This window comes from Globicephala melas, chromosome X (assembly GCF_963455315.2).
Source record: "Globicephala melas chromosome X, mGloMel1.2, whole genome shotgun sequence".
Lineage (NCBI taxonomy): Eukaryota > Metazoa > Chordata > Mammalia > Artiodactyla > Delphinidae > Globicephala > Globicephala melas.
Window position 1 is genome coordinate 84990015 of NC_083335.1, and position 16583 is coordinate 85006597.

Genomic DNA, 16583 nt, shown 5'->3' on the forward strand with positions numbered 1-16583 from the left:
AGGTTGAGTAAACTGAAGAACTTGGATTTGGAAAATTCTCAGCCTATCCATATTGTAAAAAGAGAGGTGTGTTCTGGAGAGAACGCCAAGGGCGTGGGTGGATGATCACGCCTTAAAAGAGCTGACAGGTGTGATTCATGGATCTAATCAGCCATCAGAGGAATCTGTGGGGTCAGTGATGGGGATTTGTGAGGTCATAGATTCGAGGTCTACATGATGATGATGGCAGTCTATGGCTGAGAGAATGATGGTCTGTGGAATGAGTGCTGGAGGGGTCTATGGGGTCAGTCATGGGGCATCTCTGGGGTTAGTCATTAAAGATCTCTCAGCATAGGGTCAAGATCTTTATTTCCTGATTTTAAAAAATTGTCCCCATCACAGACTTCCAAGGTTCTCTTGTACCTTTGTCCCAACAGCTCCTGACAGTAGCTCCACACAGCTCCTTTCTTCCCCCTGTTCACCCATCAGCCTGAGTTTGACAGATCAATTTGATTTGTCCTTCCAACCTGTGAGAGCAAGGATTGGAATCTTCTGGCAGGTGGAGAGTTCCTCAATAGCCAGTGTTCAAGCCCAGTTCATCACTCATTAGTTCTGCTTGCTCTTGGCTTTTGTGGCTTTGGTGTCCAGCATGCTCTGAGCACAAGCAAGTTGCTTTATAGAATCAAGCACGAGGATTCCGGGCAGCACCAGCCACAGGGCGTTCAAGAAGACAAAGTAAAACCAGAAGTAGAGAGGGTGGCCCAGCTCCCCATGCTGGAATCCCTCACGGTGCTCTGTCAGGAAATATAGCACATCCCCATATATCTGACCTGTGGGAGATAGAAGGGGAAGAAGGAAAGCCTGTAAGGAGGGGGAACAATTCCAAGCCATTTTCCAAGTCATCAGAGCTCAGGATTCCCAAATTCAGAGACCTAAGTGTTCTGCAATCATATGGCTGAGGATTTCAGAAAACAGAAGTGAGATTTCCAGAAATCAGAAGCTGAGACTTTCTGAACTCAGGAGAGTTCGTATCTCTAGAGTTTAAGGAAGCTCAAAATCCTTTCATTCAAGACATCTCAGGATTCCAGGACTAGAGAGAACTCACATTTCCAGAAAGTTAACAAAGTAAGAACGTAAGAGGACTGAATCTCAGATGAAGGAAACTCAGAATCTTGCTCCTGGAGGATCCGGGGGCCTCCCACCATCATGGGTCACCTCATGTAACCGTAACCTTCATGGGAGACTTTGTGATGGAGTGGGAGGAGAAATGAACCCTCCTCGCTTGAGAATGCAGGCCAAGAGGGGCATGGCTGTTCCAGAACCTCAGGGAGTTTGTCATTCAGTCTGACTCAGCCCTGGATGGGCACATTGAGAGGTCCCACCTGCAGGGATGCCCCCACGTCTGTGGATCCCCCATCAAGCCCTCAAGCACCCAGTGTGGGCCCTCTCCTCACCCACAGAGACCACAAGCTGTAGGACAAAGCGGAGGGGCTGCTGGCGGAGAAAGGCGATCACCACCCATAGGCTGAGTGGTCCCCACAAGCAAGCTGTGATGGTCTCCATGCATATCATGAAGCTATCATTCCTGCAAGAGAAAGGATTGGGGGGCACTGGCATCACTGTGCTCTCCCCACAAGGCACCCCATTAGTGGTCCCTGACTCACCACCCCTCCAAAACACAGGTCTCCCTTGACAGAGGCAAACACTTACAGGATGTATCGGCTGTCTCCCTTGGCATACTCTTTCCCTGAAGAAGACGAGAGACATACATGAAGAATATCATCAGGAAAAGGAACTCAGACTAACTTCCCCATGCCTCAGTTTCCTCATCTGTGAAATGGGGTAGTTGTTTGGACTCTAGGGTTAATATATGTATACAAGATAATGTGTGCAAACCTGGCACAGAACAATAAGTGTTGCTGTGATTGTCTGGTATTCAATAAATGTTTGTGGAGTAAAATGAGGCAGGTGTAAATGATGGAGTGAGGGACGTAGCCAATGAGTGAGTGACAGCGAGAGAGAGAGAGAGAGAGAGAGAGAGAGAAGGTGAACAGATGAGTAAATGAAAGAGTGAGAAGAGAATCAAGAAAAAGACAGATCACCCAATGTAAAAATAGGAGACTGGAATAGGCTTTTCACAAAAGAGGATTTCCAAATGGTCAGTAAACACATGAAAGCTACTCAAACTTTTGTTAGTCATTAAGGGAAAGCCAATTAAAACCATAATGAGATATCACTCACATCCACTGGAAGGACTAAAATTTAAGAAACACCTGACCATACCAAGTGTCAGTGAGGATGTGGGAAACTAGAACTCTCATATACTGCCGGTGGGAATATAAAATGGCGCAGCCATTTTTAAAATTTTTTTGGTGCAGCCATTCTTGAAAAGTTTGGCAGTTTTTCATAAAGGTAAACACACATCTACCATGTGACCCAGCCATTCCACTCCTCCATATTTACCCTAGAGAAATGAAAGCAGATCTCCACACGGAGACTTGCAGAAGAATGTTCTACCAGATTTATTCTTGAGGCCAAAAAGGAGTATTGTTTGTAACAGCAAAATATTGGTGGAAAATGCTATCAGTACTGGAAAAGTCAAATAGTTCTGTAAGTGTCCTCATTTAAAAAAAGCAAAGTTCAGAAGTGTATATAGCATGTTACCATTTACACAAAAGAAAAAATAAAAATGATGATGATGATGATAATAAGTAATATGGCATCTACTATCTGCCAAACACTGTTCTAAGTGTCTTACATATATTTGGATATGACTTATTATCCCTCTTTTATAATTGAGCAAACTGAGGCTTATGTGTGTTAATTTATGTGTAAAACCCTGAAAAGAAACATATGCAATTATTTGGGGAAACTTGGTGGATAGAACGCAGATTTTCACCGCATACCTCTTTAAATTGTTTAGTTTTGGATCCATGTGAATATATATGCAACAAAAAGTTAAATAAATTTAAAAATTTTATTTAAAATGAATGGAAAAGAGTTGGTGGGTGGGTAAACATCTAAGCCAATCCCTGCCCAGGAAATTCCCTTCCACAGCACACTGAAGAACTCAGGACTCACAGAGTTGAGACAAGATGGCTTGGTCTCCGAGAAGGTCCTCGTGGTAGAGGCTGAACCAGCCCTCAATCACCAAGTGAATGAACCCACACACTGCAAACCAGCACAGGGACAGTCTCCGCCAAGTCCCCAGTGGGATGACCGCAGCATGACCTGACAACAGCCATGTGGTCACAACTAAGACCCCAGAGATGGAGAAGAGGCCAGCCAGGAGATGCCAGGTGGGGCAGTCATTAGGCACAAAGTTGTCCAGCCTCAGGTGCCGAGGCCAGTATGGGTGCACGGGGCTGGCATTGGTGGTCATGTCTTTGTAGGCTGATGGAGGTGTGTGGATATGTAGAAAGGAGAATAAAAGGAAAGGAAAAACCTGAACAAATAGAGAGCACAGAATGAGATCATAAAATCAAATCCAAATAGTTTATTATGACAAGAAATGTAAATGGACTCAATTAACCAATTAATACAGACATGATTAAAATAATCTAATTATTTACTGTTTTAAAAAACATGACTATAAGGCCACAGAAAGACTGAAAGCTTGTTCCAGCCCTCCGGGAGCCATAGGATGCGGTAGATACAGGAACTAGAACAGGTCCCAGCCCTCATTGGTCAGTTTGCTGGGGAAGATAGGAACCAGGCTCAGTCTCTGACCTCATTGGTCACAGTCTGGTGGGCAGACACAAGAATCATACTAGGTCCCAGCCCTCATTGGTCACGCTTTGGTGGGGGAGCCACCTGATCCCCGCCCTCAGGGGTCACAGTCGGCTGGGGGAGACACAACGACCAGGTAAGGTCCCATTTGCAGGGGTCACTGTCTTGCATCATGCAACGGAAAGCTATTACCCTCCCCGTAGTCCTGGAAACTGCAGGACAGAAGAGAGAAGACTAATCAGAACGACGACCCTCAGGTTCAGTGTGTGGGATCGCCCGACTCCTCCCGAAATTGCGCAGCCTGCGGCTAACCTGCAACAAAGAGGAGCCTTGCGCGGGGCGCTAAAGAGAAAAAGGAGGGTCAAATACAGAGACCACCAATCAGAACTAGAACCCGCTAGTTCAGCTGCCCAATGAGAAGGCGGATCTTCTGTCGTCCGGACGACCGCGCGGTAGCCGGGGGTCCTGCGCAGGCGCGTGGGGGTGGCGGGGGGGGGTGGGACGGCGCGGGGTGGGGGGGAAAGGGTAGGGTCTTGCGCAGGCGCGCCGAGGGCTGGCCGTTTTGCAATTGAGAACTAAGGGATGGAGTGGCAGGCCAGGCGGAGGGAACTCACCCAGCAGCGCGGCTGCAGCGGCCTCTCCCACCGGCTCCGGGGTCTCTCTAGGATCGCTCGCTGGCTCCGAAATATCCCTAGTTCAAACCCAACCCCTCACAGGTTCCGCCTTACGGAACTGGCCAATGGAGGGGCTGGGAAGGAGGCCACTGCCGCTCCCAACCAATAGTAATTCTCTGTGCCGCCGACCCCGCCCTCACGCGTTGGTACCATTTTCGCTGTTGGTTGAGACCCAGTCAGGCGTGGAAGAGGCTGGGAGGGCCAAGGTTGGTGGGCGTTTTCGGCGGAAGCCAACCTGCAGCGAGTCGCGGCTTCAGTTTCCTATCCCCTTATAAATCACATCGGAAATCGGGTGTTTCTGTGCTGTTGCATCAGCATTGCGTTGTGTCCTCTCACCTTTGCCCTCATTTTCAAAGGCAGAGCAACGAAATCTTTTCCTAGACCAACCTTCAATCCTAAACCCCGAATGGGCAAGGAAACTTAATACAACAGGCAGATCAATACTACACGCTGCCTCTGCCTCTCCCTCAGGCCATCTTCACCTCTCCTGACTTCAAGTCAGAAGAACCAATCAAAACCCAGGCCCTTCAGCCTTGTTGGCCAATTGGCATGGAGACCCTCAATCTCCCCCTGCCAACTCTAAAGAACCAATCAGGACTCCATAACTCTAACCCAGTGGGCGCCCAGACTAAGTCAGTATCCAGATCCAACCCAGGCCTCCTATCCAATTAGAACCCACAGCCCTCAGTCCTAAGGACCAATAAGCATCAACTCTTCATCAGTCTTTCCCTCCTCTGTCCCAGTCAGGGCAACCAAACCGAATGGGGATCCCTCAGTTTTTCTAGCCAATTAGTATCAGGCCTCCCCTACATCCAAGCATCCAATCTGTCCTGGCCCCACTCAAATCAAGCAGTGCTATCCTCAGGCTCATCATCCAATCATGAATGATAATAAACCATGAACCAATCACAACCTCCCTCTTCACGGTTTCTAGCTTCCAAACCTTTATCCATGCTGTGCCCCCTTCCTCACTCACTTCTATTCCCCACTGAGCAGTGAAGAGCGAGCCTTTTGTATACTTCCTACTTTTATTTGATAATAACAAACTGTATATAAAAAGGGTCAAGGAAGGCGGGGAGGCCCTGGATCTCCCCCTCTCTGCTTCCCCAAGCATCCCCCGCCCCTAGGCCCCAGCAGGGACCACTCCCTTCCCTCCTTGTGGTGGGGTGGGGATTGACAGGCATGGAAATGGTTGTGTGTGTGTGTGTGTGTGTGTGTGTGTGTGTGTGTGTGTGTATGGGTGTTGGGGGGTCAAGGATGGAGAGAGGGTCAAGAATTAGAGAGAGGGCCTTCCCTCATCCCCCATCAGAGCTGGCACCCTGAGGAGGGGTCTTGAGAGAGTTGTGAGGGTCCACAGATGTGCCTCAGCCTATGAGACGGTAGAAGATCCAGCATCCAAAAGTGACCCAGTGACTGGCCCAGCTGAGCTCTGACCATTTGTGGACAGTGTATGCCATGCCGTAGCCCTGTGGGAGAGAAAGCGGTGATGGTCGGTCCCACTCAGCAAGAACAAAGAAGGTCTCAGGAAAACCTACCCTTTGCTCAAGGACGTTTCTGTGACTCCACTGCAGCCCTGAGTGAGGCCCCAGAGAAGAGATTGGGTACATATGAAAGGTAGGCATATTTAGTTTTTTTCTTTTGTATTTTCTTCTCTTTCAAAAATTTAAAAAACAAGACAAGGCAATCCCACTCTCTGACCTGTACTCTCCCGTATATATAAAGAGCTCCTAGAAATTCACTTTTTAAAAAGACAAAAATTAGCAAAGGAGGTGAGTAGGCCATTTTCAGTAAAGGAAAAAAAAACCCAAATGGCTCTTAAATATACGAAAAAATACTCAGCCTCACTCATCATCTTCCTCCACTCAAACTGGCAAACATATCCATGAGGTCTGAGAGGCACTCTGTTGTCGGGGTGTCAAGCACGATCACATACTGCTGGTGGGAGGGCAAAAAGGTAACTTCTCCATTGCTGTCAAGACTAGATCCTACAGCTCTGTCTGCACCTATGTGAATCCACATGGATGTGAGGGTATTACTTGCTGCAGCACCACTTACCATAGGAAAAGAGTGGGAATCACCTGGGTGTCCACCAATAAGGGACAAACTACATTGTGTCACAATGGAAAAAATGAACGAGGACACTCTATGTCTTCATGTGGAAGGTTTTCAGGAATTATGTGAAAAAAGCAACATGCAGCACAGTGTCATTCATGTGTTACCTTTAGGGTAAAAAGCAGGGGGGAGGGAATTAAAATATATTTTTATATCTGCTTATTATGCTTCAATTTTAGAAGGATAGTTTAATAAAATGAATAAAAGTGGTTACCTGTAAGAGGGTGGGGGTAAGACGGCAGGAATAAGACTCTCCCCTGAATATCTTGAATACTGTTTGGTTTTTCAACCACGTGATATGCATTAACTTTTTTTTTTTTTTTTTTTTGGTCATGCCTCGTGGCTTGAGGGATCTTAGTTCCCCGACTAGGGATTGAACCCTGGCCCCCGCAGTGAAAGCGCTGAGTCCTAACCACTGGACAGCCAGGGAATTTCCTTAAATTTTTAATTGAAAATAAAACTTTATATTATTTTATATTTTGTCATTAAAAACAATTTTTAATTTTTTATTCAGGTTGAATGTGCAAAATCTGGGTTTTGCTTCTTTTTAAATAAAATTTTTGTTTTATTTTTATTAAAACTTTAAAAATAGTTAATGCAGGGTATTCCCTGGCCGTCCAGTGGTTAGGACTCGGCGCTTTCACTGCGGGGGCCAGGGTTCAATCCCTGGTCGGGGAACTAAGATCCCGAAAGCCGCCTGGAATGGCCAAAAAAAAAAGAAAAAAAATGAGCTGAAAGAGAAGCTAAACCGGGATCCTGCTAGTGCCATATGAATAAACATTATTTTGAAATTGTTTTTCATTTAAAAAGGAGTAAAACCTGGAACGTGCACACTCCACCTGCATAAAACTAGTATATACATTTTAATATACACTATTTTTTTTTTTTTTTTTTGCGGTACGCGGGCCTCTCACTGTTGTGGCCTCTCCTGTTGCGGAGCACAGGCTCCGGACGCGCAGGCTCAGCAGCCATGGCTCATGGGCCCAGCCGCTCCGCGGCATGTGGGATCTTCCCGGACCGGGGCACGAACCTGTGTCCCCTGCATCGGCAGGTGGACTCTCAATCACTGCACCACCAGGGAATCCCAACATACACTTTTTAAGTAGAATCCAGGATTTGCACAATCAATGTAAGTAAAACTATTTTTTTAAACAAATAAAGAAATCTTGTGAATTCTACCTAAATAAAAATATGATGAAATAATTAACTTTTAAAAAAGTAAAACCTGGATTTTGCACTCCATCTCTAGAAAATAAATTTTATAAGTAAAATAAATGTATTTTGCACACTTCACCCAAGTAAAAGACCCAACAGTATGAATCAACCAGAGGGACAAGGGGACAGAAGGACGGTAGAGCAGTGGCTACACAAGCTGGAGACAGATGACACAAGGTTCCCATGCCTTGGCCTCCCCACCTTTGTCCTCATGGTTCCCATGAATAGGTAGCATATCCCTGGGTAACCCTGAGCCCAGGGCCCCACCTCACCTGCTCCTCTGTGGTGTCGTCCACATCAACATCGAACAGGGAGCCCAGGTAGGCCAGGTGGAAGATGGCCAGGGCCCCAAAGAGCAGGTTTAAGGCTCGCACCCCCAGGCCCTGTGGGGGACAGATGGATATGCTTGGCAGCTGGACCTAATCACCATCCCCCAGCCCCACTTGGGCAGGGGCACACAGGGAAATGCACAAGGCACAGGAATGAGGATGTCCAGGGCACCCACCCCCAGGGTAGGAAAGAGATGGTTCTGATCCTCCTATGGGAGCTCAAGGGGTATCCAAGGATGAGGGTACTGTTAGCATGAGAGCGTCCAGGTTGGGGGAGATGTGAGTATTCAGGCAGAGGAGGAAAAATGGTGGGTAGGGCTTTGAGTTGGGGGTTTATGGTGATAAACATTGGTTGTCGGGTGGGAGGAAAATCTGAAATTCTCCATACTTCTTGTTGCAAAAAGAATGAGAAAAAAAAAGACTCAAACGAAAGCAAATCCCCACTGTGACCTACAGGGCCCACCTCTCCCTGTCTCACTCACTCTGCTCAAGCCATACCGGCCTCCTCGCTGTTCCTCAAATATTCCAGGCCCTCTCCCATCTCAGGGCCTTTACACTGTTGTTGACTTTGCCTGGAATGCTTCCCTCCCTCACCTCCTTCAGTTAAAGAACTCAAAAGTCACCTCCCCATTTAAACTTGAAACCACTCAGCCCCTGATACTTCCCTTTCTCTTTCTCTTATGTATTTTCTCCTTGGCACTAATCACAGTCTAACAAACTATTATACTTTACTTATTTTTTATTTACTGTCTTCCCTGTTAAAATGTTTGTCCCAGAGGGCTGGGACTTTGGTCTGTTTTGTTCACCACTGTGTCTCCAGCACCTTGAACAATGCCTGATACCAGCAGGTGCTCAACAGATGTTCACTGGGGAAAATAAACGCTAGGTGGGTATATAGCAGTTGCTTGATAAATGTTCGTTAGATAAATGGATGCCAGTGAATAGAGATGAGGTTATGGGGGTGGATCGGGCACTGGAAGAGGAAGCTGGGCACCCTGAGACAGATATAAGATGGAGACAGAAGTAATTTTTGAGGGGGAGAGTTGGACAAAACGCTGCCTAGGCTGAACCCTCACCAAGCGATGCTGGTGTGAACAGTCTGCTGGGCACCGTTTCGACAAGATGCAGGCACTGAGGATCCGAGCCAGGCGCTTTCGGAGGACTAGGGCAGATGCGGGGTGGGGGGGGGGGCAGAGGTAAGGGCGTCAGGTTAGCCTCAGGGGACAGTGGTTCCAGCCCGCCACCAACCTTCCATCCCATCTACTGGGCTGGGTTCCGCCCTCACCGTGCTCCACATAAGTGATAAACGCCAGGGACAGCAGCACCGCAGCCAGGTGGAAGCTGAAGCCCTGGGGTGGGGGTGGGGGGCAATGAGGTGAGTGAGGAAGAGGCCCTACCACCCCCATCCAGCTACCACCCTGGTCCCGCTCCGCCCTGCTCACGTGCAGGAGGGCGCTGGCTGCATAGGTGACCAGCACAGCTGAGAAGGTCCCCAGGCGGAGAGCATTCTTGAAAACATCTGCAAGGGGGAGATGTGGGGCAAGTGTCTCCTGAGATTCCCCCCTGCCCTTCCTGGAGGGCCATAGGGCAGGGTGAGGATACCCACAACCTCTTGGGGCCCCCAGGATGAAGTCTCTTTATAATGGCCTCCAACTTCACATTGTCTAAAAGTTAGCTCCTGATCTTCCCTCCCAACCTGCTCCTCCTATAGTCTTTCCCAAGTGCAGCCAGTGTCACCTACACCCTTCCAGTTCCTCAGGACAAAAGCCTCACTATCACCCTTGATCTGCCCCCCACCCCCAACGCCCATAACCAAACTCAGCAAATCCTGTCAGTTCTATCTTCAGAGTTTATCCAGAATCTGACCTCTCCTCCCCATTTCCACTCTGCCCTCCCCGACTCCCTGTCTGTCCTCACAGTAGCCAGAGGGTCCTGGTACAACCTAAGTCAGCCCATGGCCCTCCTCTGCTCAGAACCCTGCTCTGAGATCTCTCTCAGAGAAAAAGCCAAAGTCCTCCCCGTGGCCAGAGAGGCCCTACAGAACCAGGCCCTGTCACCTCTCCGAACTCACCTCCTGCCACTGGTCCCCTCGCTCACTCTGATCCCACCACACTGGTCTCCTCACTGTTTTTCAAATGTGCCAGGTATGCTCCTGCCTCAGGGCCTTTGCACTTGCTGTTCCTTCCATGTGTTAAATTCCTCCCCTACATGTTTGCATTGATTGCTCTCTCACCTCCTTCAGGTCTTTGCTCAAACGTTAGCTCCTCAGTGAGACTTGCTCTGGATGATGTATTTAAAATTGCATCCACCCCTACTCACACACTCCTAAGACTCCCAGGTCATCTTTACCTGCTTTCTTTATTTTTTACCATAGCACTTATCACTACCTGAACTATTGTGTATTTTCTTTTTATTATACTGCTACCCCCACAAAAATGTCAACTCCACAAGGGCAGGAATTTGGGAGATTTTTTGGTCCCTACTATCTTCAGCTTGTTGTATGAATGTGTGAAAGGGGTGTGGGTTGAGGACTGCCAACTCTCTTGGAGTGGTGACTCACAGTTATTTAGCCAATAAGACATGGGCAGGTTCCAGCTTGTGACAACTTCCACCATGGACCGGGGCAGCTCCACGTTCAGTGGCTTAGAGACCGTCAGGTCCCTATGGGCAAAAGAGACACGCAAACTCATTTGGGATTTCAACCCACCTGATGGCCACACTTTTGTTCTTGGCTGTTCCCTCCCCCAGGAACACCCCCCTCCTCCCTGCAGCTCCTCTAGGCAGCACCCTGTGGGAGATGGGGCTCCCCAGCCCTCCCCACCATTCCAGGTGATCCTTCTCCTCGGTGAAGCCAGCCCCTGCCAACGTGGCCGTGGCCTCGGACAGAAAGCCCACAAAATAGTTGCTGAAGTGGAAGGAGACAGCACTCTCATAGGCTCGCAGCCACCTGCGGGAAAGGAGCCAGGGAGAGAGAGGCATCACGCCCAGGCCCCAGCGTGACACCCCACCATGTGCCAGCATCCCTGGCCCCTCTGTAGACTCACCTTACCATGGTGCCCCTAGGGGTCAGGAAGGCAGCAGAGAAGAAAGGAAAGAGAGTCAGAGAGGCCCTGGAGGCTGGCCTGAGTTGTTCATCAACAAGACAGACAAATATGGCGGCAAAAGAGGTGCGCTGTGATAGTCCCACACATCTATCCATCCGTACACCATCAGTTAGTTTCAGGCAGCTCAAATGGATGTGTGAGCTGCCCTATAATATGACACGGTCCCGCAGCTTCACGTGGCCAGACATCCAGACCCAGGGACTGTTAGAGGCTGACCTCATAGCCACATGGCCAGACACACATACTATCAGACTCCAAGCTCTCTGACCTGATTCGGTGACCATAAGATACCCGGAAGTCCTTTAGTTAGGCACAGAGACCATCAAGCACCCTGTTACGCATGCACACACAATTCTGTACTCAGATAGTCATCCTGTCAGTTGTACAGTCAGACACGGTCAAAGACAAGCAGCGTCTTACACTGGAAAAAGCATAGGTTCTGGATTCAGGCCTGGGATTAGTGCCTGGCTGCTTAGTTGGGTGACACTGGGCAAGTCATTCCACCCTTCAGAGCCTCATTCAGCATCAGACACAATCAGCGGCCAGTGAGTAGGGGGGAAGGTCATACAGTCAAATAGCTGGATGAAATCCTAGTCACACCCGGGGTGGAAGGTCGGTTCTGCCCCTCAGCTAGACAATACCAAGGAGCCAGAGAAGGCAGACCCACAGGCAGAATCCATCACAGACATGCGCACGACACGCGACAGTCAGACCCATTCCCAGCCAGGGTTACAGACAAGCCAGATTTATCCTATCCAGTGACAGCCACATACTCCCATCATGGACAACCGCCCAGCCAGACAGCCAGAACTCCAGTCCCACACAGGAGTCCCTGGCTGATAGGTAAACAACCTATACAAACCCCTAGCTAGAGTCACAGACAGGTCAGTGTCACCAACCAACACATACTTGTGGCACTGCAGTCACATAACTTGCTTCTGATGGTGAAATAGCAGAACAGACGGACAGCCAGGCACAGTATGTGACGGAGTATCCATTGTACACGGAGTCATAGCGCCAATCTTGGTCAAACCACAGCCACAGACACTCAGTCTCTGTCTAGTCACCGGGTGGATGGTCAGACAGTCTCAGACTCACAGAACCAATCAGTCACAGACTGTGCACCCACCCCCATTCAGCCCCACTCGCCCTCAGCACCTGCCCTCATTTACCTGGCTTTGCGTTTCTTGCTGTAGTAACAGAAGACAGACAGAAGCATTAAGAGACAACTCAGAGCTGGGGAGACCCCAGGTCCCTCCCCAACCCCCTCACTGCTGGGCAGAGGCCTCGAAAGCTGTGCTCACTTGCGAAGGAGGCGGTCACCATCAAGGGGGATGAAGTACGGGAAGAGGTAGGGGCCCACACAGGTGGACAGCACAAGGCACAGCAGGGCCAGCGCCAGACTCCGGGCCACCTTCTGCAGCCATCGGCGGCTCTGTGGGGATCAAGGCTCCATGAACACTGCCCCATGGTGGCTTCCCATGGTCCCTGCCCACCTGTCCACCCAGGACCTCACCAGCGGGCGGCCTTGGACGGCCTGTAGGTAGCTGTGGAAGGATATCCAGGGCCCAAAGACGATGGTGCCCACGAAGTAGAGGTAGCCCATGAACTCCACGGGCGAGGGCACTGCACCCACCTCACCCCGGTCCAGGTCGAAGCCCAGAGACACCGCCTTCATGGCCACAATCATCTGGGCCCCTAGGTGTGGTGCCCATGGTCAAGTGGATGAGCAGAGAGCAGGTCATCATGGGGTACGGGGAACACCAGGTGAGAGGTGGTAAGAAAGAAGAGCAAGTGTGGAGAGGTGGGCATGGGGCCAGACAGGCAGCTGAGCAGGTAGGCCCAGGACTGGCAGATGTCTTGACTCAAGAGAGTCAGGCATGGACATGAGATGGGACAGACAGATGGGGAAGAGACACGGTAGAGAGAAACACAGATGTAAGGGGAATCTAAGGGCTGCGTGTCCAGTGGGCTAGGCAGATGAGGGAGAAAAGCGGGGAAGGAAAGACAGGGTGGGGGGAGTTAGGAGATGTGGAGTGGTGCTGGAGGGCTGGGGCAGGGGAGAGGGCCAGGGCTGCCTACCTCTCATCTTGTGCCATGTCACGGTGTCCACCATGTGCATCTCACTGAGGAAAAAGGTGGTGGTCTTGGCCCTGTGACTCCTCTGGCCTCAGATACCACAAAGGGGGGAAACCAAGGTGCAGAGAGGGTATACCCTTCCCTGCCCTGCACAACCTCATGGAGGAATAGTTCTCCAGGGCTCCCTCCTCCAGGGGGAGCTCAAGTCCAGCCTGTTCTGTGTAGCCTTCGGAAAGAACAAGTCTCCCAGATTTCCATCCCCTCCAGAAACACCCCACGTCCTCCCTGTCCTGGACAGCCTCAGGAGGGGCGGCCTGGGGATCCCCCCGCCCTTCTGCGGACAGCGTGGGGATGAGGACATACACCCATACCCCATGAGTAGGTAGATGAGGATGGTGACGGAGAGGAAGACGCCACGATGGGAGGAATGTCGGCAGAGGAACAGCACGAGGTAGCACAGGAGGCTGAGCAGTACGACCCAAACCATGTGCAGCTGGAAGAAGTGGTAGAGGCTGAAGAACCCGCCTGCCACGGTGCTTGCATGCTTCAGGTAGGATGGCAACCCTTTGGGTGAGAGAAAGAGAGGACAAGAAAGGGAATTAGAGCAGGGCTGGTAGAAGGGCAGCCTGGGCAGAGGACGTAGCTCAGGCAAAGGCTTAGAGGTTGGAACGTGGTGGGATTGCAGGGGGCCCAAAGCAGGTGTTGGGGAGCTGGGGAGGTGGCAGGGCTTGGGTTTAAAGAAAAGAGACATCTATAAAGGTCACTTTGGGAATCCTGGAGGAAGTTTGAATAACTTATATTGAATAATATTATGGCATCAAGATTAAATTTCCTGAGGGGTGATGGTTGAGGCTCTGGCTGTGGGGGGAAGATGTCTTTGTTCTTGGGGGACACACGCAAGAGGATTTGGGATGAAGTGTCAGCACGTTATTCAAGTGATTCAGGAAGATGATAGATAGATAGATAGGCAGATGGACGGATGGATAGGTAGGTAGATAGATAGGTAGATAGAGCAAGCTAATGTGGCAAGATGTTGACAGTTGGAGAATCAGGTGATGCATATATGGGTGTTCATTGTACTATTCTTTCAACTTAGCTTTTCAGTAACTTTGAAACTTTTCAAAGTGATAAACCTGGGGAAAAAATAAAACATCCATTTAAAATAAAAGAACAAGAAAAAAGAAAGTGTAGAACTTCTGAATCTCAGATTTCCAAAATTCTCAGCATCCCATGGGGATCTCGGGCACTTGGGATCTCGTTGTTTGGATATAGGCTTGCCACGATTTGTGGAAACATTCCAGAATCCTAGAATCCAGAGATTTTATCATGCCTTGATTCCAGAAATCCAGAATGCCAGCATTTTGGAAGCCTGGAATGTGAGAATTTCAACTTGTCAGAATCCCCAAACCCCATAACACGGCACTTTGGGATACATGGTACTTTCCATAACCCTGTGACATCAGCATTTCAGAATCTTATAACCTTGGGATGTAGGCATTTCAGGATCCCAAGATTCAAGAACCTCAGCTTTCAACAGTCCCAGAACCCAGGGATACGGAAAGGTATGGCTTGGCATGGCAGGATGTGGCTTGGTGTGGTGTAGCATGGGGTGGCTGGGTTAGTGGGACGTGGTGTGGTAGAATGGCGCTTAGCCTGGTGGGCTGTGGTAGGCTGGACGTGTACGAGCCTGGCTTGGCTTGGCAAGATGTGGCAGGATAAAGTGGGGCTTGGTACGGATGAACGTGGCAGGTGTGATTTGGCCTGGCGTGGTGGCCCATGGTGTGGCAGGCACTTACCAAGCCTCCACAGGAGGCGGCAGGCGAGGCAGATGGCAAGGAGCAGCCAGATCTGGTCAAGGCCCTGCTGGGCAGTAGGCAGGAGACAGCCCTGCAGCAGCTGCTGGAAAAATTCCTGGCGGCTGAAGGTGGCCATTGTGGACCCCCACGGATGGATGGACTGATGGATAGACCTGCCAAAGGGGGGACATAGAAGGAGCTTAGTTGGGATGTCCACGGGGCAGACGATGCTCAAGAGATGGACTTGAGCACTCAGATTTCAGTTTGGGGCCGTCCAACCCTTGTAGAGACAGGGTACTGGGGGGCTGAGGGAAGGTGTGAGTGTCAGGTACATCAGATTGAGCCGCCAGCTGTGTGTGGGGGAGTGTTCTGGGTGCACACACACAGCCCATGACCTGCGGTGAATGAAGGACCTGTGTTTCTTGTATGCTGGGAAGAGTCCGGGTCCGATAGTGATTGAATGGTGTACATTGTAGGCCTGTATATCAAATTGGGGGGCTCCCTGGTTTCCGAGGTAGAGTCACTCAGTGTGGAGGGCAGAGAGGGAGATCCTGTGACACTTGGGGGCCGTGTGCATCTCTCCTTGAACGGATGTGGGGGGTGTCCTGTATCCCCCGCGCGCCCCATCCCACCCCCACCCGGCCTCTCCCGGCCGCCAACAAAGCCCTGCCCAGGCCCGGGGGCTGCAGGGAGGTGGAGGTGGTGGAAAGGGACACAGCAGAAGGGAGAGTTGGAAAGGTGATGGAGAGGGGGCCCTAGCACACGCGCTGCAGACCCGCAAGGGGAGGCCGGCTCAGGATGCGAGCGGGAGAGCCGCACGTGCACTACCGGCGACCTACCTGGCAGTAAGAAAGCTGCGGTCCAGGGGGCCGGGGACGTACAGCCGCCGCCACCGTCGCCGCCTCCTCCGGGCAGCCTCCCCCGCAGGCCGCAAGGCCGGGACCAGCTGCGGCTCCCAGGGCAGCGCGGAGAGCGGGCCCTTTAAATCCCGGGGAGGCCCGGCCGGCCCGCTCGGCCAATAAGAGGACAGGAGCGGGGCGGGGACGGAGGAGGAGGGGAGCGGGAGGATTGAGGGAAGGAGGAGCGGGAGGTTGAGAGGAGCCGGGCGCGGGAGGACGTCGGCGCGTGGAACGTTGGATCCCGCACCTTTCCGACCTCTTGGTGTGCCAGTCCCTGAAGGGTCGCGTCGGGAGGTCTTCTGGCCGTCCAAGAACAAACTGTCCAAACGCCAAATTCCTAATCCTTGGAAGCCGAGATGGGAAAGATGGGGGAGGGAGGAGAGAAAGTCCGTTTCCCCAGCCATCAGCCTCGCCCCCGAAACTGCCCACCCGCGCACGTCTTCGTGTCACTGTTGTGCCCCCTTTTCACAGATGGGAGAATAAACCGAGGTCTCTCCTTTCCCATCCTTTGAAGGAGCTGTGGGAATTTCCAACCCTTTCCAGCACCAGGGACCGGCCAGAAACACCAGTACTGACTGTCACCTAGGAGCAAGAATTAGGCGCCTGTGCTTTCCCCTAGGGACTCCTTCCGGAGGCTAGTACGGAGCACCGATTGGGAGCATTTATA

General features: G+C 50.9%; 2 protein-coding genes across 6 annotated transcripts; both read right to left on the minus strand.

Annotated features, from left to right (window-relative positions):
- Window positions 1–331: 331 nt before the first annotated feature.
- On the minus strand, window positions 332–4629 carry EBP (EBP cholestenol delta-isomerase). 2 transcript variants are annotated; one of them, XM_030846702.3, is made up of 6 exons: window positions 4533–4629; window positions 4323–4399; window positions 3061–3424; window positions 1690–1726; window positions 1434–1564; window positions 332–809 (listed from the first exon to the last, which is right to left on the minus strand). In XM_030846702.3, the coding sequence occupies exons 3-6, from the start codon at window positions 3359–3361 to the stop codon at window positions 586–588; spliced, it is 693 nt and encodes a 230-aa protein (XP_030702562.1). In that variant the 5' UTR covers window positions 3362–3424; window positions 4323–4399; window positions 4533–4629; the 3' UTR covers window positions 332–585. The 2 variants fall into 2 exon arrangements, with proteins under 2 accessions (XP_030702562.1, XP_030702561.1); XM_030846701.3 differs by lacking the exons at window positions 4323–4399; window positions 4533–4629 and adding an exon at window positions 3901–4036.
- A 1082-nt stretch (window positions 4630–5711) lies between these two features.
- On the minus strand, window positions 5712–16018 carry PORCN (porcupine O-acyltransferase). 4 transcript variants are annotated; one of them, XM_030846687.3, is made up of 15 exons: window positions 15857–16015; window positions 15018–15190; window positions 13593–13785; window positions 13225–13268; window positions 12659–12840; window positions 12447–12577; window positions 12315–12332; window positions 11083–11097; window positions 10860–10985; window positions 10599–10699; window positions 9481–9557; window positions 9324–9387; window positions 9115–9200; window positions 7982–8092; window positions 5712–5848 (listed from the first exon to the last, which is right to left on the minus strand). In XM_030846687.3, exons 2-15 carry the CDS (start codon window positions 15151–15153, stop codon window positions 5747–5749), a joined length of 1386 nt encoding a protein of 461 aa, XP_030702547.1. In that variant the 5' UTR covers window positions 15154–15190; window positions 15857–16015; the 3' UTR covers window positions 5712–5746. The 4 variants fall into 4 exon arrangements, with proteins under 4 accessions (XP_030702547.1, XP_030702549.1, XP_030702550.1 ...); XM_030846691.2 differs by lacking the exon at window positions 5712–5848 and adding an exon at window positions 6807–6929 and having other exon boundaries at window positions 15857–16018; XM_030846689.2 differs by lacking the exon at window positions 12315–12332 and having other exon boundaries at window positions 15857–16017.
- Between the last annotated feature and the right edge of the window lie 565 nt (window positions 16019–16583).